The 20,550-nt window shown below is 29.6% G+C and overlaps 1 protein-coding gene across 3 annotated transcripts in view; it reads left to right on the forward strand.

Moving 5' to 3' along the window:
* Positions 1–20,550, forward strand: part of LOC139524296 (transforming protein p54/c-ets-1-like) — a 37,872-nt gene that overhangs the window by 13,184 nt on the left and 4,138 nt on the right. Inside the window, exons 1-7 of one of the 3 annotated variants that reach the window (XM_071319038.1) lie at positions 5,064–5,352; positions 16,510–16,626; positions 17,813–18,013; positions 18,654–18,752; positions 19,156–19,197; positions 19,530–19,718; positions 20,055–20,285. In XM_071319038.1, coding sequence (XP_071175139.1) covers positions 5,238–5,352; positions 16,510–16,626; positions 17,813–18,013; positions 18,654–18,752; positions 19,156–19,197; positions 19,530–19,718; positions 20,055–20,285 — 994 coding nt within the window. In that variant the 5' untranslated portion in view covers positions 5,064–5,237. Of the gene's footprint in view, positions 1–5,063; positions 5,353–8,181; positions 9,010–16,509; positions 16,627–17,812; positions 18,014–18,653; positions 18,753–19,155; positions 19,198–19,529; positions 19,719–20,054; positions 20,286–20,550 lie in introns of those variants that run through there. The other 2 variants (XM_071319039.1, XM_071319037.1) reach the window with 2 other exon arrangements.

A 20,550-nucleotide genomic window follows, 5' to 3' on the forward strand; every position in this document is an offset into this window, starting at 1 on the left:
AATTTTAGCCTATATTAGATGAAAAATTTCAATTTTTTCCAATGTAATAAAAAATAAAATGCTGGCCTTTTGAAAGTTGTATATCATAGAATTCTTTTTTTTTCGGCCTGCATGGCTGCCCACAGACCTGGGGAAACAGTTGCCAATTTCATTGTAAGATCCTTTCATTCTGACGTTGCACGTGTGACGTTGCTTCCGTTTTATTTTTTATTTTAAAGTGATATTAATTACCATGATAGTTACAAAATAATAGTGATCAGTGGCGAAGTTTATAATGTATTTTAATGTACGGGTAATGGAAGCATGCTTCACTCCCCCTGTCTGGCATATGTCATTGTATATACCTAACACATGTATAACTCATAATTTTGTCAAGTCAGCAATATTCCAGATGTAGATATCATTCGCTGGAAACGATCTATAGGAATAAAAAGATGATGTACAAGTTTCGTTCTCCAACATGCTTCTGTGATATTAGTCTCTCCAATGATTTTTGATAGTTGGCATGTAGGTCTTGAAAAATGAGGCAGTTTCATTGTCTTTTTAAGTCTGAATGCTTGCCTAACCATGGATAAAATCTGTCTTTTAATACATCAATAATTTTACTGTTCTATTTTGAATAACAGTATTGATAGTAATTACAAATGTTTCCAAACTTTCAGAAATATGTATCTATTTTAACAGTATTCTTGTTTCACAAGTTGAAACTTTCTGAAATATGTAAGTACTGGTTGGAAACAAATCTCTAGTAAATGTGGCTACAACTGATAGATCTTTATATAGAAATAAGATGAAGTATCAGTGTCAATATTTAAGACAACTTTCCATCAAAGTCACAATGGTTATACAGAAAACAATTACAGGTCAAAGTAAGGCTTTGTGTAGCATTCTTATGCATTGCTGAAAGAAAAAAAAATATTTGCTTCGAATTTATAGAATTTTGTAAAATTTTCAACTATTGATCAAATTTTATTTTACCTGGCCAAGGCCAGTGTTGTATTTTAAAAGTAACATATAATTTGTAAATTGTTTTCATTTTTCCATATTATAAACGGCTGTGAAGTATTTTTTTATGCCCCACCTACGATAGTAGAGGGGCATTATGTTATCTGGTCTGTGCCTCCGTTCGTCTGTGCGTCCGTCTGTCCGTCTGTGCGTCCGCTCGATTCAGGTTAAAGTTTTTGGTCAAGGTAGTTTTTGAAGAAGTTGAAGTCCAATCAGCTTGAAACTTAGTACACATGTTCCCCATGATATGATCTTTCTAATTTTAATGCCAAATTATAGTTTTGACCCCAATTTCATGGTCCACTGAACATAGAAAATGATAGTGCGAGTGGGGCATCCGTGTACTATGGACACATTCTTGTTAATCTTGTATTTATTCGAATTGCATTGAAATGTTTTAAACTCCAAACTCTTGATAGAAATCTGTATCACAATTACAGCATTTAAACCTATTTTTTTGTGTTTCGGAAATGCCAGGAAGGTGATGGAATGTCCAAACTGTGAAACAGAATTGACGTAAATGTCAGTTTAGATCCATTGAACTTTTTACCCAGAAAAACGGACATTGTCCATACGATTGAAATTAGAACTGAGAAGAGTTTTCCCAGAAAACAAAATAATTTGTAAAAAAATAAAGTTAAATTAAAATGTTATTCCGATAATTCAAATGACATCTGGGTGACAAGTATTGTTAGTGTCAGATGGATGTTGACAAATTGTCCAGCTCTTATAAATTTATTCTGTAGCTGGGAGGCCTAGAAAGAAAAAAAAAGTTCAATAAATTATATTAAATTATCTCTCAGGACATTGTGCCAGTCACTTAACATTGTCAAATCTTTTTAATTTGTATTTATTAAAAACTTCCATTTTCATAGATTAGGATGTAGAATGTCCAAATATTGTTTATCTGATGAAGTTTTCCCCCCTACTAATGGATAAATTAGGGTAAATATGGATATTTAATAAGAATTCTGATGAATATGTGTTAAGTAGATGTGTCACAGTTAATGAATTGTAAGGGGGTTTCATATTTATTTTCTGTTATAAAATGTTACCATAGATATATCAGTTATATTTAGTACGTTTTTATTATCCATAAATTAGGGACATATAATTTTATAACATTAACTATCATAACTGAAAGTGATTTAAAATGGTTTTGGCTTGTAAATTAAACCTCTGTGTTGTATTTTTATAGCAAATTTTGAGATATATCAGTCAATTTTCTTGGTTGTTGTTAACTTTATGATGAAGTAAATTTTACTACTTTTCAACTTGTTAAGAGATTTGACATGATAGAAGAATTTTGAATTTTAAGGTTTTTGATTTAATTAATAAAAAAAAAATTTTTTTTTATTGAAAACTTTGTTTTGTTCTATTATGTTTTTGAATTGATTTTAAAAAAAAATGTTTCCACTGTTTCATATTTTTATTGTTGAAGACTTGTTTTTATTTCAAAATAGTTGTTTTGTACTGATGTTTTTGATTTCATTTATAAACAATTTTTTCATAGTTTTATTGTTAAAGACGTATTTGTATGTGTAAAATAGAAAGTTTTGAACTGATGACGTTTTTATTAGAAAGTTTTGAACTGATGACGTTTTTATTAGAAAGTTGTGAACTGATGACCTTTTTATAAATGTCTAGTCATTTCAATAGTACATTTGAAAAACAAAACTGTAGATACTTAATTGACTAATGACGTGATAAAGAAGTTTTTATATTTGTCTTAGATATGCTGCCTTTGCTTATGATTATTGACATTTAAGATTTTGTAGTTCTCAGAGGGGAGATAATCCCCCACAAAGTGTGATGATTGAATCAACCCATTTTATAATAACACATTTATACAAAATAAGGATTAATTATCACTTAGGATCAGATTTGACAATAGTAAAAGTCATAAGAGGATTTCTTACAAAAACAAGATGGAATACTTATAAAAAGTCATTCTAAAAATGAGTTATTATAATTCATAAGACTGTTGGAGAGATACAAGTATGTTGCCTGATCTATTTTACGAACTGTACAATTTAGGTACGTTGTTTCATATAGGAAAATATTTCCATGTAAATATGTGTTAAGGAAATATCACAGAATTGTATGTATAATAATTATATTCATTTAAAAATTGAATTAAATAAATTTAAACAATGAGTTAGAGAGGTCAATTTATCCTGTTGTATACTGCAGTCAGATTTTCAGGAAAAAAATTAAAAGCTAAAAAATATATTCCCATGCAATTAATTTTATGATAGGATTTTTGGAAAGTCTTTGTTTTTTATGTAGCATTTGTTGCAAATTGATAAAACTGAAAATTCTAAAACTTTTAAAGTAGTTGCCAATTGAAAAAGAAAAGACCACTTTGACCCTTATAATTTAACAATTATTTAAGAATTGAAGTTTGAAAATTGTCTATACAAATACTTTGAAATATCTTTATACCAGTTTAAGAGAGATAACTCAGTCAGCTGTTCAAAAAAGTTTATTAAAATTGTTCCTCTAAACCATTTATGCTCAAGAGGATAAGGCACAATATTTCAAATTTTGACCTTTGACATCTAAAGTTTTTAAATTAACTGTTGTTACACACAGTTCTTTATGTTTGGATTTCTACAATGTTTCAAAAGTTGGAATAAATTGATGGTAAATAAAAGTATGGGAATTGACTGCTTTGAAAACCTGTAGATTAAGTTAACAGCAATGGTAACAAGATGTCTAAATATTATAGGAAGGTTTCATTAGCAGTTTATTTTTTCAGCAGTGATCATTTTTATATTACCAGATGTTATGTATAATCTAAACATCATAATTCCCTGGAACCATAATTTCTCATTTTGCATTGGCCACTTAGAACATTAACCTTCAATTGCCCTACAACAAGTTGCTTGGGAACTTTAAAAATCATATTTTAATTAAAAATGTTTGATACATATGAAGGATGAATGTTTTGGTACACTTTATGGATAAAAGTCAGATTTTTTTTTGTGAAGTAAGATTTGCTAGCAGATCAACAGCTGTTGATGTTATATAAAAAGACTTCAATCTGGAAATCGTCTTTGATTTTTTTCAAGCAAAGAAAAATTTAAAGAGATGTTATAATTTTTGTCCAGTGACTTAAGAGCTAATTGAATGTTAACATCTTTTATCTAGTGATATGTGGTGTTGTTTTAACCTTAGAATATATCATGTTTTCGAATTTAGTCTTGAAAATGGAAAAAATGCTTACCGTAAAAAAACAATTATAGCTTAAAAACTAAGTTTTCCTTAAAATCTTTTTTTTTGAGATTTCATTGTCTAACCAATTTTAGCATAGGAGAAATGGCGATGAAAATGATTAGGTGTAAACAAAATATTTATTATTATTATATGTTTTTTGTTTAAATGATTGAAAGAGGATGGGTATGAGAAATAAAAAACAATCAACATAAAATTGTGTGGACAGTCAGTACTCATGGTACTGTCAAGGTGGCATTTAGTGTTCTAAATATTGGACATATCATCTGATGATATTACTAGAAAATGCCAATAGGGTTAAGTTTATTTACTTGATAATGAAAATCATGATTTTTTATTTAAAAATAGAATCAATTCTAAGAACTTTTTAGAAAGTTAACGGCTTCTTTATTTATTTTATTGAGTGTATAAACAACCTCATTAATTTTAAATTTGATTTAAATTTGAAAAGCATGATGAAAGCTATAAATAATTGTTTATTCCTAGAATGAAAATTTATATTGTATTTTAAGCCCATTTAAATTTGTAAAGCAACAACTTGAAAAGCTTTCACCAATCAAACACTTTATTATAATAAGCTACTTTATAAATAGCAGCTCAATCGTAAGAGCACTTAATAAATAGATTTATCTAAGATTTTGGTGACACTATTACACAATGGGTGCCCTTGATTTTATTTGTTAGATAAACCTGCGGTCACGCTTATATTCATATTCAGATCAAAAACACTTGATTTGTGTACATTTCATGTTTAGAAATAGATACAGTTATACCCGGGATATCCGCATTATATTATCTCGACTGCGTCACGACTCAAATTTAAATAAGTAATCCTCATAGCATAAGTGTGTTGTAAGAGGCCCTCTCTTATTTTTGTCAACAATATTTTTGAAAAACAAAAATCTAAGGTCTTCTGGGAAGGGATAAGTAAATGGGGTGTCAACAACTCTGCATTTATAAAACTCTTCACCCTAAAAAAATAAGTTAATTTCAAAATGTTCCTGCAAGAGTTTGGTTCGGATATTACCAGTTGGCCATTCATGACCTTACTTAACTTTGATGAAGATATTTGCAATTTACAAAAGTTTCTTGAATTGGAGAGGAAAAGAGGTTGGTGCTTGTAATATTAATTATAATAAGTCATTAAAATTCAGATTTGAAGATTTGAAGTAAGCACATGGGGACTCTGACAGTCTACTAATGTTATAATGATGGCCAATAGATTTTAAGTCAGAATTAGATATTACTTGGAGGGTTTATTAAGTCTAAATTAAATTTTAAAAAATGTATATAATTTTAGTAACAAAAGTTTAGTGTGCTTCTTGCATATTTTTAGCCTTTTTTGTAACATTATAAATTCTATGCAAGCTTATTAATGCATATTAATGTTAAGAATGATCATAATTGTTGCATAAATGTACCATTATGCAGATATGATTTCTGTGGAAATTATTTAAAGGGAAAAGTTTAAAAAAATATTAAATGGAATTGAAAAATATAAAATTATACCTAAACATCTGTTAAATGCCATCACACTATTTAACTTTTAATTTTATGTAGAGGTATTAGACTTTGGGTCTTCAAAGATCAATTGATTATGCTTGATAGTTTTTTCTTAATGGAAGATTGACACTAATTGTGTAAGAAATTAAACAAATTGAAAAGATGTTGCGGCATAAGCTGGGATCAGGTGAACCCTCTGATTTCCCATGCAGAAAGTTTCCGTCAAAGAAACACCTTTCCAGCCCAGTGGCTTTATAGTTACAATTTCCGTTAGAATTAAAAATAAATAATTATTTCTATTATGCCTCCAAAAAAGTAAATTATTATGTTTCGCACTTGTTGTTAAAGTTAGCTGAAGGGGGATCAACGTTTTTGTCAGTGTGTTATATATTTGACAATGATGGAAGCTTTTCACCATGTTAGAAGTGTCAAGTAGTATGACATTTGAAAAAAAAGAAACGGTGTCAAGTTATACATTTATATTGCATTTTGAATCAGAATAAATTTACAAATCATTGAACTATTCGCCAAAATTCAATGCAACGGTTTATCACGGTTGAATAATTTCGATAAAGATAAACATTTAAATAGAGAAACAGATGCAAGGTGGAAAAAAATCATTTTATATGCAAAAAGGACATTTATAAATTATATTTAAATTAAAAGGTTGAAAGGTAATGAATCAAACTAAAATTTATGTGCTTTTTTCAAAATTCTGTCATTTGATATAAATTCAATGCTGAAAGGAAGATTTGGTTTAAAATAGTTTTAAAAATTTAAATTGCGCCTTTGTTTTGATAAATGATATATATATCTATATAAATATATACACATTAAGGAAGAAGCTGTCTTTTTATTGATGTACAACCCTATGGCTATGAAAGATTGCATAATAAAATTCAGTGATGAGTAGACTTAGAAATTTTGTTTGACGTAATGTTTCGTAATGTTTCTTCCGTTGTTGAGGCTGTACAAGCTTTTACCATGCGTAAGACGCAGAATTGCATCATTTGATTAACATAAAAAGCAAAATTTTAATTTTGACAAATATGAAAACCAAAGTAAAGAAAACAATTTCTCTGATAAACGATTTCTGCACCAAAAACTACCAAACAAGCCAAATTTTCTTGAGAAAGGGAGCTTACTTATACAAGTGTCTTGTGGTAATGACCATATAATTTACCAGATATTAAGTTTAAATAGTTCATGGTATATGGATTGTCTTTTGTATATGTAAAAAAGTCATTACTTAAAATGAGGTGAAATGTTGGATTTTTTTTTAGCCAATATGGACTTCTATAACAATTTATTGAAAAGTTAATAAGATATTTTTTAATTACATATTTAGAGATATCAAGAAGTAGTTCCTCAATGATCATTTGAAAAAAAGTGCACATGATTACACTAATATGTGCATGATCAAATGGATTGGGAATGAAACGTACAAGGAACATATATTTGAAACTGCTGGTCTAAATAATGTTATTTTAAACTTTTGTGGTCACACCTTGACATACTGCCAGAATTAAGCCAATGAAAGAAAGTGTATGTTGACCACATTTATCTAATTTTCTGTATAATTTATCTGTATACTGGTAATTTTCTATACAAATTGCTATAAATTTAAACAAATTTGACCACAGTGTAAACATAGTTTAAACTTCTTTGAAGGTTTGATAACTTACAGAGCTATCTGATCCCCAGGGCATTGTATTTATCTAGACTAGATTAGATTATCTAATTAGAGGTATAGTCCTTGATATTGATGGGAGATGGGGGAATTTGTCTCTCTGTGTAGGTGTGGTGGTGTCCATTTTTAATTAGATTTCTGACTGAACAATAAAATTCTAAGGCAACTATCAATTCTATTAACTTTGTGGTTCAAATTTGATATTTGTGTTTGTGGTATTAAATGTCAAGGACACAGAAAAATTTATCAATGAAAGATGTGTATAAATTTTATAATGATAATTTAAAAAACGTATATTAGTCCATATTTTTTTATGTGACTTTCAAAGTTCTTTTTTTTTTATTTTAAAATATATAAAAATTATGCAACACATATATAAAACAGATGCACAATTGCAGAATCGCTTTTGCATTTATGTCTGCTCAAGCAGCAGTTAATTTTAATTTTGCATTTAATGTTATATAGTAGAGGTATTATGTACATGTGTGTACATCTCATTAAAACTTTTCAAAGATCATTTAATATGCAGTTTGTTCACAAATTAGCCTGTCAACTATGCAAACAGAATTTAAATATTTAAATATTTGTTAAAAACTTATTCTTTGGTCGACCATTGAGTCTTGCATATTTAATTTGAAATCTAAAAACTGTAATTCCCCTTGGGTGTACCTCAGTAGATTTTATTAATGAAATTTGTAAGTAGGTCAGCCACGCTGGTATATGTAAACTAAAGCAGCAACTCTTTCATTCATAAAAGTTAGAGTAATACAACTAAAGGTGGAGCTTAGATATATTATGTAAATTAGTTTGAATTTGATTGGAGCTTACATGATTTAGTGATTTATGGAACCCTGCTGGCTAATCTAGTTTCATTCATAAAGTTTTCTGTTTAGTGTAAAAAATTCCCAGGGGTGAATATATGAATTAAAAAGTGTGTAGAAAAATTAATGTAGGCCATAAAAAAGTTTGCATAGAGGATTAGTGAAGACAATGCAATAGTGTGATTTTGGGATAGACAGAAAAGTTCTCTAATGGATAGGAAGGTGTGATTACATTATCTGTTGATACAGGTGGAAAGATATACATTATTGTTTGTGTAAATGCTGGTCAATTTTCAAGTGTTTATTTGCTCACATTTGCGTAACTTAAAGTTGACACAAGAAACTTTGACTATTGTTGGAAAACTTGCATAACTTTTAAGACATTTCTTCAGAAGTGACAGAACAATTGGAAAACTTTTAAAGTAAAGTGACTATCAACAGCTGCTTAAGAACTTTTTAAAAGGAGAGCAGAGACTAAACGATAACAATTACCACTAATAAATCTTGGGATTCAAAACTTTTTTTTAGCTTGATTTGTAATACCTTGATGGGAAAAGGTGTAATCCATGTTGAATATGAATGATTAAATACTTCTTTTGGACAAAAGAAACATAAATGGATTCTGATTCAAATGTTAAATTTTATAAATGACTCAGAAAGAAAAGAATATGGTAATAGAACGTGGTACAAAGAGTAAGGGAATAGCATCATTATTTCCCTCGTGGCATACTAACGGCAGAGTTTTAACCTCTGGTAAGTACCAATAATTGTGGTCTACAGCGATGGGACTGTCATGTTCCTTTTTTGCATGCATGTGACCTGCGCAACTTCCGCATTAGGGTCTTAAGAGCTTGCATATACCATTTAGTTGTTGCATGATTAATAATATAATGTTTATATGACAGTTGCCAAATTGTAATTGATAATTTAGATGTCTAATATTTAAATGCATTTCCTTAATATGGAAGATGTAAATGGCAGAAGTGCTGCATGCAAGTCACACGAGTGTCACATGCACTCTCTTAACATGGCTGTTATGGATACTAGATTGAAATTAAGGCTGGTAATTAGACTTAAAAAGGTGTTTAAAATCAAGTGACACACATCTTAAATTATACTAAAAATACTGACAAACCAGACTGAAAATGATAAGTTTCATGTTCATGTTGGGTCTGTGCTTGCTTGGGAGATCAATAAAATATGAATTTGAGCAACAGTCAAGATGAAAGACACCACGAAAAGTCCTGTTCCTGTAATATATTGACTATTTCTAAATAGTCCACAGTATTTTTGTATGTTCACATCCATGACATATCTATTCTTTCCAACTGTAAAATGTATAAATTGCATACAAATACAGGAATGATATTTTTTAAACTATGAGAAGATGAAAAATGAGGTTAAGATTGATATAGGAAGATGAGGTATAAGTGCCAATGAGTCAACTCTCCATCTAAGTCATAATTTGTAAAAGTGAATCAATACAGGTCAAAGACCTTGTTTAGCTTCATTTTAATTACTAAAAGTTATTGTATAAATTATATCACACTCTTTATTTGGGTAGTCTTCTAAAATTCTATCCTAGCCATTTTAAATTTTGATAATAATTGCTGGCTGACAAGGGTCAGAAATAACATGTTCTTTTGATGTTTGAGGTTATTCTTTATGGTACAGAATTGAAAAAGTACTTATGAAGCATTTTGCTGACTAGTAGAGTATAATTAATTATAAGATACTTTTCAATCATGCATCTCAGTTCAAAAATGTAAATCTTGTGTTTATTTATTTGGATTGGGTCAGAAGTTTATTCCATTGGTATAAAACACCTGTGTTCATCATCTTAATTATCATAACAGTTAGGGCAGGTGATGGTAACCCGATCGTTACACTGCGATCATTACACTGCACGCCAGAATCTTCTCCTACATGCTAATCTGACTTCATTAACCAAAGATTTCTATAATCTTTAAAACTCCTACACCAGAAAACGTGCAAACCATCAGTCATTGAAGCAAAATTACCACAACTGGAAAAATCTGTAAAATCGTGTTTGATAAATTTGAAATAAGGAATGATCTCGAAGTTCTAAATGTTCTAAAAAAAAATGAATTTTGATAAAATTCAGGTTGTATTGGGCAATACTTGCCTAAGTCAATGTTTTCGTGAGAAAGTTTTGTACTTTTTGCCCTAATTATATGATGCTACTTAAGCTTGAACGAATGATAATGGTATTTGAAGATGTTTTGTTTTTCTTCTTATTGCATGTATATACCAGATGAATACGTTTGATATGAGAGAATCCTCTTTATAAGTTTGCACTGGTCCTTAATTAATTAAGAACAATTTTCGTGGGTGTAACCTTGCAATACAAATAAAACAGGTATTCAGCTTTTGCCAAGAAAGATAGTTACATATTTAACTTTGCAGATAACTTTTGATGTTTTAACGAAAACAAACGTAATGTGCAATACGGTTTGAAATTGTACAGAGGTATTGATGACTAAATTACTGTTGATAAACATTGAAGATTTTATTTGTGCATTATTATTTTTAAAAACTAATCACTGCAAGTTTCAAAGATTTAAAGTTGAGAAAAAGAGAAAACAAATGTTAAAAGATAAGAAAATACACAATAAAAATATAGTCACCTGTTATTGTATTTCGCTCACAAAATCAATACATGTACTGATAAATTGTTGAAACATAGTGCTATTTGAATATTTAAAATTTTAAATATTAACTGTTAAATTTAGTTACAACTTTTAAACCTTGCGGTAATATAAGCTTGACTATTATTGAAGATTGTGCGTCAAATTTTTAAGTATTTCTGTTTGTATTTTAGTTGTTGTGTTGCTGTTTAATAATTAATTTTAGATAAATAGTTATAGCTTGCCAAACTATATCAAATTTGCTAGTTTAAGGCATCTTTACAATCATATGGGGGTCTATGAAATATTATGAAAATAAAAGCAAGATAAGATAACTCTTTCTAAACAACAAAATAGCTCACATAAAGATGATATGAATTTTGACTCAGATTGTAGATAATATTTAAATGTCTTTTAAATTGACACTACATTTGTTGTATAAGGAAACCAAATTGAGGTCTGGGTAGTAAATGGTGACCTAGATAAAGGACAGTGTACTCTTGTCCAAAGAGTTGTTCCCCTTTTTCAAACTCTTTTGTTTGAATTTGAAAATAGGTGGACATCATATATTTTTTCAAGATGAAAATAAACTGTGGTTCTTGTTAATCAGCGAAGTAAACATTAAAATGATATAAAGATGTCAGATAAGATATATGTAACGAGTTAATTATTAGATTAAATTTGTTTCTACAACACAAAAACAACATTAAAGTGAACAATTTGATGACAAAAGCAGAATATTTAAGACATCTTTTAACTTAAATTTACACATGTTATGTCAGTTAGATAAAACTTAGTAATAAACTACTAATTCATGTTCCTGATAACTAAACATGATAAAAGGAGTCACTCTGTCCATGTATACAATCTACAAAAAAATCACAGACTTGTTAAACAACATATAATTTGTATAATAAAGTTAAATTATAGATTGTAGATCAACTAACTATGGTTTATCATAGAAATTACACTTGCCTCAGGGAGGAGGAACACTTCAACGATAAAAAGTCTTTAAAAAATGGTGTAAACTTGATTTAATTTTCCTTTGTTTAAAGGTACATGTATGTTTTAATGATAAACGAAGAAGATACAGAAGTTATATTAATTTACAAGTTATATCCCAGAGGGAATAAGAGGATTTCTTTGTTATAACTATTCATAATTATTTTAGGGGTAAACGTTAACAATCTAGTTTATATTCCAGAGCACTGACATTTGACCTTCTATTATAAATATTTCCTCAAAAAATTCCCACCTAATTTCAAAGTTCAAAGATAATTCATTGTTTGACCATATTGAATAAAAAAACAAATAAGGAACTGAGTTATTTTTAGATCAAATTCAATCATACATTTAACATTTTATTCCTGAAAAATATTTCAGATTTATCACTGGTAGTATTTTCAAAATTACCAGAGTACAGAAATAATTTATTCAAACTTTTAAATGTGAAGAAACTGCTTTACACTTATGCTTTTAGTAAAGTTTTTAAGAGTGTTTTGAATTAAAAAGAATTAATTTAAATTTATATCAGTTTTGTAATCAGAGACGACATAAAGCTGGTTTCCTGCTACTGGTACTTCAGATCAGAGTCGAGGATATAACCACTTAGTTCCTCCAGCAATTAATTAAAAAATACATGTACTCGCTAGGCTAGGCATCAGGTGGCACTTTAACGTGCTGATGACAGGAGACACTCTAGGGGTTGTGACTGTGTAAAATATCTTTTGAGTTCTCTCAGAATGATGGCTATCGAGATAGTCCTTTTAAAAAAATTGATAACTTCCGATTTTTTTCTTTTGAAAAGTTGAAATTGTCACGTAATCCAAATTCTTACATAATCTTAGATGAGTATCAGGACAGTTTTATACATATATCAACTTTGGTTAAGGGAAACAATCAAAAGGTATGAAATTTTATCTGGTCTTATAAGCCTTTTCTACATTCTGAAGATTTTCTTGTTCGTAAAATAGGAAAAACTGACAAAACTTATATGAAAGAGGAGTTAAAAGATTCCAAGTGCTAAATACCTACTTTATATCATGTAGTGATTAACAAATGTGCATTGAACATTGATAAATGAGATCTATATGAACTTGAGAGAGACAGTACAAAGAAGCTGGTTTGGTTGCTATAGTCTTTTACTTTGATAATGGGTGGTTTGCTCTACGTTATATTGATATCAAAGCTACAAGTGGTCTATGGTGAGGATACTTGTCTGCAGTGGGGAGTTTTTTCTGTAAATTATATATGATGGCGAGGCCAAGGAGCATGGTGTGTTATGGTCATTTGATGTGTGTTTGAGAAAAGAGTTGTCATGGAAACTAAATTGTGTGATGATTTGGTATCAATTTATAAAGATTGCTTTGGTTTCTGAATATATATGTTCTTATTAAAAATGTGTTAAATAAATATATTAAATTTTCATCTTTTCATGTTGAATTTTACCAGGTACTTGGGTAGAATATAAATCAGGTAATAAAGGAAAAAGTTATTGCTTAAAATTGTCTAAAATGAATGGCCACTTTCATCTGAATTTAATGATATTAAAGTTTTTTGGTCAGTGCCCTTTGGCCATATGTTAGAAATTAACCTTAATCAGAGATTTAGATGTAAATTGAAGTTAACTGTATAATTAATCTGTCACATAGAACATTTACATTGGCAATAAAAATATCCAACTTCATTAACTTCATTTAAAATGTCATAATAATAAGGGGAGGTAATTATGGAGTTCATCCCCCATTACTTTAATGATTCCCAATGAAATAATTGTTCCCCTCCCCTGTTTGGTCAGTATGAAGAGGTACAATACTAGGAATACAAGCTAGGAATGTTAGGTAGGATTTTAATTTAAAGGTTCTTTTTGTCAAGTTAAGTTTTATCCTCAACTTTCTTGAACTATTTGCCACTGGACTTAAACAAAACAAATAATCAATCAACCAAGTGAAGTTACTTGTCTGATCAATTGAAGGTAAATGTTCAAATTTCTAACATTCACAACTTTCTTTTTCATCGCCAGACGTTAAAAAAAAATTGAAATGAAAGAACGATTTAAAAATCGGTTACATATAATTATGCAATTCCTTTCTTAAATTTATTTAAAACAATTACAGTGAGCTCACAAATAAAATGACCATTGTTAAATATCATATTTTTATTTATTGATGAAAGGAGTGTTTTCAATCAAGTAATTAGTAATGTGTCACAAGTCAATGAATAGGTTACCACTTCAATAGCGTGTGTATTTAAATGCCCATCCCCACCCCCCTGTGTCTGACCACAAAAAGTCTGTTACTCTACTTTGATGAAGGTCAACTTGTATAATATAAAAACCGCCAGGCTTTCTTTGTCAGGATTAATGATATCTGACAGCTCATGTACACCCACACAATCTCTCTGTAGGTCAAGGCCATGACTTAAAAATAAAATGATACTTTAAAAATTTAACAAAGCACTTAAACATGGAAGCACTAATGACATTGCCCATGGAAGTAAAACAAAAATAGGAGTTTTTGTATTCTTAGCTTTTTTCAAACATGAAGAATTGTATAAATAGATAATTATGAATCTATTGATGGAGATAAATTTTTAAAATCAGTTCTATTTGACTGACTCTCTTGGGTTTTGGCCTGTTGACTTATTTATGAAAATTAACCTTGCTACTCCTATTGATGGCTTACAAATGGCTTTTATGGTTTGCTTCATATTTTTGTTTCTTTTTGTGTTCTGTTTTCTTATTATGGATACTGTAACAGTATCAGTATTAAACCATTACGACATTTTAAACTTTGGATTCATTATTATAGTTTTTTTGCCATAACATTGGTTTTAAATGACATTTTCATTTAAAAATCCTCTGAAGTATATTGTAATGGACACTCAAACTTGTTATTGCTATTTCTTGAAAAGCATTTTTATTACCAAAGATCAGACTGTGTTCTAACCTGGATTACCCATATTACACAAGGAAGGATATATTATTCTATTCCTCTGCCCTTTTGTTGTTTTTCTCCCCTTGGAATATCCTATCTTATAAGGAAGTGTTGTAAAGATCATATTTATGACCCATACAGCTGTTCTCATCTATAAATATGAGTAATGATAAGGTTGGTACACATTAATGTTCCAGCAACCTAAAAACACAAAAAAAAGTTCAAGGTTACTTAGTCATGTGACCTAGCATACCCTATCTGCATTGAATAAGTGTACACAACCATAGCATATCAGACTCTCAATAAATGATGGAATCAGTCAGTACCTATAATCATGTAAATGGTTACACCCTATTCCCTGAATTCACAGGGTGAACATTTCCGTAGAATCAGGATACAATATTTCCTAATGATAATCATGTGACCTATTGTACCCCATTCTCAGCCTGGCCTGTGACAGGAGGAAGCAGTTCTGTAGAACCAGGACAATGTTTCCTAATCATTTGACCTGTAGTACCCCATTCCCAGCCTGGCCTGTTACAAGAGGAAACAGTTCTGTGAAATCAGGATGTACTGTTTACATGAATGAGTTTCATATTCCATATTTCATATCCATGAAATGATAATTCAAGTTGGCATAAAGCTTGTGACAGTCTTAATGGATTGCAGATTTAACAAAAAATAAAGATTCAAAAGATAAGATATAGTAGATAGATATACCATGTGTGTTTGTATATGTGTGACTGATGCACATTTTGAGCTTTCCCCCCATGGCAGCTGTTTCATTCATAAAGAAGTCATGTGGTCCAGGGTTATTAACATAAGATTTATGAATGTACCTAATAAGATACAGTGTGTGAAATAGGGTCAAAGGCTAGAAATCTAGGACAGTCTTTAAATTTAAAAGTATGAGTCAGTGTTTGTGGTTTATTTGTGTACCTGTTATAATTATGGTTACATAAAACCTTATATTTAAATGGAGTTCAAGTGAACAATCATAAAATATGGTGTCAGTTGCCATGTCAAAAATTGGCTTCAAATCTGCAATGTTACATAAAATTATATTATTCTTGTTAAATATTTTGAGAAATATCAAAATGCAATAAAAGCATCAGTTTTTATACCTGTTTGTGCTCACCTTGTGCATATTAAATAAGCATGTTCTATATAAAGGATTGGTTGGATTATAGGGATTAAAGGTCAAAAAGCTCTCAAAAAAAGGTCATTGGTTCAATGATTCATTTTAAGAAATTGCATTATGAAGAGGAAATCAAACAAAAAGAAATGAAAGTTGTTTAATTTGATTTTCAGTAATCCACCTAATTTGCATTATTTATAGAAAAATATAGTTTTGTAGACAGCTTTGAGTATTCCATCACCTGTGTGCTTATAAGTGAATCATTTATTTGACAAGAAAGAAAGAGAACTCTTTCAATACTTCAAGACATTTATAGACATTGCATAATGGAATAGGTCTAAAGTATATTCAAGTTGTAATTAGAACATATTCATGTAGTCTACAATTAGAAAATAATAGTTCCATGAAATTGATGTTCATTCAGAAAATACAGTTGTTTCAACTGTATTTGTATGCGTCAACTTTCTTCCACTATATAAAATATATATACAATTGACATTTTTTTCATGAATCTTTCTTTTATTCTTTGCAGATATACCTGTTACTACCCAGGTTCTCCCTTTGACACCAGGAACTTCTCAGAAGATGTCACAGGCTCTCCTTGATAGTTTCAAAAGCTTTGAAAAAGTACAGTACGACTTCGCTAAAGGTACATATCAACAAAATGTCAGATTTCATGAATGAATAGTATTTTCTTTACAGAGGAGGAAAGCTGACTTCTTTTTAAGTTGATTGACCTCTTCTTACAAATTAATTTAAGTCTAATAATAAACATAACAAAACAAAAAAGAAATGTATATATATAATGCCTCTAAAAAAGCACTTGAGAAATTTGATTGGCCACTCCAGGTTTTTATAAAGCAAGTCTAGCCCTTAATAAAGTAGCATTTTCCATTGATCAAATGAGACAAATTTAAGTTGAAACAATTATGTTGATTACTGTAATTTTGTATTCCATGTGATGCTCTTATTACAGAGTAATTTTTCATTCATCGTTTGACCCCAAAATCATCATTTGTAGTTTTCAAATTAGGATAAGGATATTGTTTTCTTCATTTATCATACTCATATTGCATAATATATACTTATTACAGACAAAAAAATTGCCTGAATTTTTAGATTAGTTCAAATTAATGCTTTAAATTTTTTTTAAAAGCATTTACAAATTTCTGTTATGGTTATTTTCATTTTAAAGCAGCCTTTCCCATGCTGAAATTAAGAAGGCTTAATTACTTAAAAAAAGAAAAATAATATTTTTCATTAAAAAAAATTGTGCAATTCAATACATCAAAAAAATGATCACCCGAGAAATGCAGTTAAATAGTATGACTATTAAATGATGATGAATCTATGATCTAAGTGTCCCTTGTGAGAATAGAATGACATGTGATGCAATCTGTTCCAAGGTCCGCGGAGACAATACCGGAGACAATACCGATGTTCATATTTAATTATAATACCTGTGTTTCATAAGCTGGTCATTATTTTACCTGCCACCTGATTATCAAGGTGTTCGTATTTACTAATTAAACACATGTTTAAACGACTATTTTAATTACTTAACAGAGTTGTGATGTGCACTTGAGATGGTATTCATGTTGCGATCTGCAATCAGTAAATTGTCGTATTAATTTGGCTTCTCCTAAATATGATTTAAACAAATTACAAAGTTTTAGACTTTTTGAGTTAACTATATTAAAAACATAATGGTTAAGTTTGATTATAATTGTTTCAATCTTTAAAGGTTAATGTTTGCACCATCATTGTATCTGCAACGTAGCGTTTTTTGTTGTTGTAAAGTATTTGAATTGTAAGTTATACTTTTGTATTGACAGACCCCGCATTGTGGACAGAGTCGCACATTACTAAGTGGTTGCAGTGGGCTATTCAAGAGTTCCATTTGGAGAATATCAATATGAACAATTTTAGGATGAACGGACAAACTCTCGTCAAAATGGCAAAAGAAGATTTCCTTACGTTGGCTCCCCCATTTATGGGAGATATTTTATGGGAACATCTGGATTTGTTGCAGAAAGGTATATATTATACATTACAGAAAACACTACATTTTTGAAATTAAAAAAAAAAATACAAAGTTTTTTTATTTGCTTCTGATTAGAAAGTCGATGTCTTTTGACAAACAATTAACATTTTATTACCAAAGAAGAGTGCAAATTTACTATTGCCTTTTCACCTATTATTAGATAATTACATTCATATGTAACACAGAAATTGTCTTCGTGCTGCCTGTATCAGAAGGATGGGTTAGAAATTGCCATATTAGAAAAATAGAGTTCTCGGGTTGTTTTTTGTTTTCAAAGGGGAAAGCAATCTTCTTTCCCTTCCCTAGAATTGTTTTATATTTTGTGAACTTTGTATTGCCATATAAAGATTAAAGTACTTATCATCACACAGACAGATGTAGTATTTACAGGAGCAGTATTGTTTTGTTATTAAAGCCATTTTATGAAAATTAGATAATTACTAAATTGTTGACTAAATTTGAAAATTGGATTAAATGATAAAATTTGATATCATAATTCTTTATATGATGCATGTGAAAACAAGTGAAGATAAAAAAAAAATCTAATTTATTGATTAACTTCTTGTTATGTTCTTTTAAAAGTGCAGAAAAAAAATGTATGATGTATTCATTAAATATTTTTTATATTACAGAGGCAGCCGAGGAGAGGGCATCATTGAGTAACGTTCCACAGAACTATAGTGAATCAATGTGTGTTCCAGAGTTTGCTGATAGATACTCAATGCTCCAAGGTAATTATCAGAAAAGTGGGGGAGGAATGTAGTATTCTAACTTTTGCTCATTCCTTAGTTAAATCTTTCAAACAGTCTGTCTCAATGTTTCTATAAAATACATATTAAGTACTCTTTTGAAAAGGGTATTACAGACAGACACTGAATTGTCTAAAATGAAAGTGTTTCAGGAGATTGACAGTTTGATCATTTGTAACAAAATAAAACAAAAATGAAGTCAATTTTTAGAATGTCTTTTTGGTTTTTTTGCAATCTGTGATTTTTGTAAATATTATTTTCCAAGGTGTGATGAAAATGGAAACAAGTTCTTGATATTGACTTCTAGAACGATACTTTTATCTTTGTACATGTATTATTGTTTATAAAGTGATAAATTAAATAAATAATTTGTTTGTTTTTTCAGGTTATGTAGATAACAAGTCAACACCATATGTAGACAACAAATGTAAGTAAATAATTATATCTTACTTAAATATTAAATATGAATTATTTACATGTGTAATTTTCTATGACGTTCTATTTCCAGTATTTCGGTTGAAAAGGTGGAATAAAAAAACTTAAATTTTTCACCAAATTTGCAGTTATGCAAATGAGATTATGATAAATATTTTAGTTAAAAAGGCAAATAACACCCTTTCAGGAAGAAACCAAAAAAAATCCGAACTTGACCTCAGTTTTTAGGAGTTATCTCCCTTTAATGTATAATAATCTTAAGCCACCCTGTTTGTGTGTAATGAATTTCAAACAAAAGGTTTCATTTCAATTATTGTGTTTCAGGTTCATATGGTGGCCAGATCAGCGAGTCTATCAAAGCTTTGAACGAAAGTGAGGCTTATGAAGATACATCTGATTACCAAAGTGTGGAGAGTCTCCATAACAACAGTTACTATGACCACAGTCCTACAGAGTTTTATCCTATGATTCCAGAGCAAAAATACAGACCACCTATTGACAACATGTGTCGAAGTAAGTACATGTATAAAAATATGCACATAATTTAACAATATTGAAAAATTTTATGAAATATACAGTATCATCTTAAATTTTAAATACTCTTTCTTCTCAAAAAGATGAGATTATCAATATATCTAAGGGGGTGGGGGGGGGGGGGGGATATTTATCAATAGAAATGGTTTTATAACAAACAAAAGAGAAATATTTTTGTAACAATATTTTATCTTCTATAAATATATCAAACTTTTTGTTAAAAACAATGAATGGCTTAAAGTTCGTACTTTGATTTGTTACAGAAACAATTGGGAATTTGAATATCTTTATAATACGTGTGACTTTTCCTTTCAGACCCATTCATTCCACAAGATCCATACTATGACCAACAGCCATATCAGATGGTACCGACTATTAAACAGGAATGTCCGTGGTCTCAACATGACTGTATCCAACAGGAACTGAATGAGAGCTGGTCTAGTCGTAATAGTGGTGGATATCGTAGTATCCAGTCGTCACCAACAGATATGTACACTACAGAGAGTAAACCTATGATACAGGCAGCAGCTCTTGCTGGTTACTCAGGTTAGTGTTAAGACCATAAGACTTATGTTCAACAAAAATATCATGGAACGTTAGGTATTGTCAAATCAAATCTTGTGGAACCATAAGTATTGTGAAATCTAACTTTAAATCATCACCTTTAGTAATTTGTTTTTGTTTTTTGGCAATATATTTTAAAGTGAATTTGTAAAGCATCAATGTTATTTTCAGTTTCATATATAACGAGGGGAGGTTTTAACAACCTTGATTACTGTTTAGGGTCTTGCAGGGTTTTATACATATTGTT

The sequence above is a fragment of the Mytilus edulis genome, chromosome 5 (assembly GCF_963676685.1).
Source record: "Mytilus edulis chromosome 5, xbMytEdul2.2, whole genome shotgun sequence".
Classification (NCBI taxonomy): domain Eukaryota; kingdom Metazoa; phylum Mollusca; class Bivalvia; order Mytilida; family Mytilidae; genus Mytilus; species Mytilus edulis.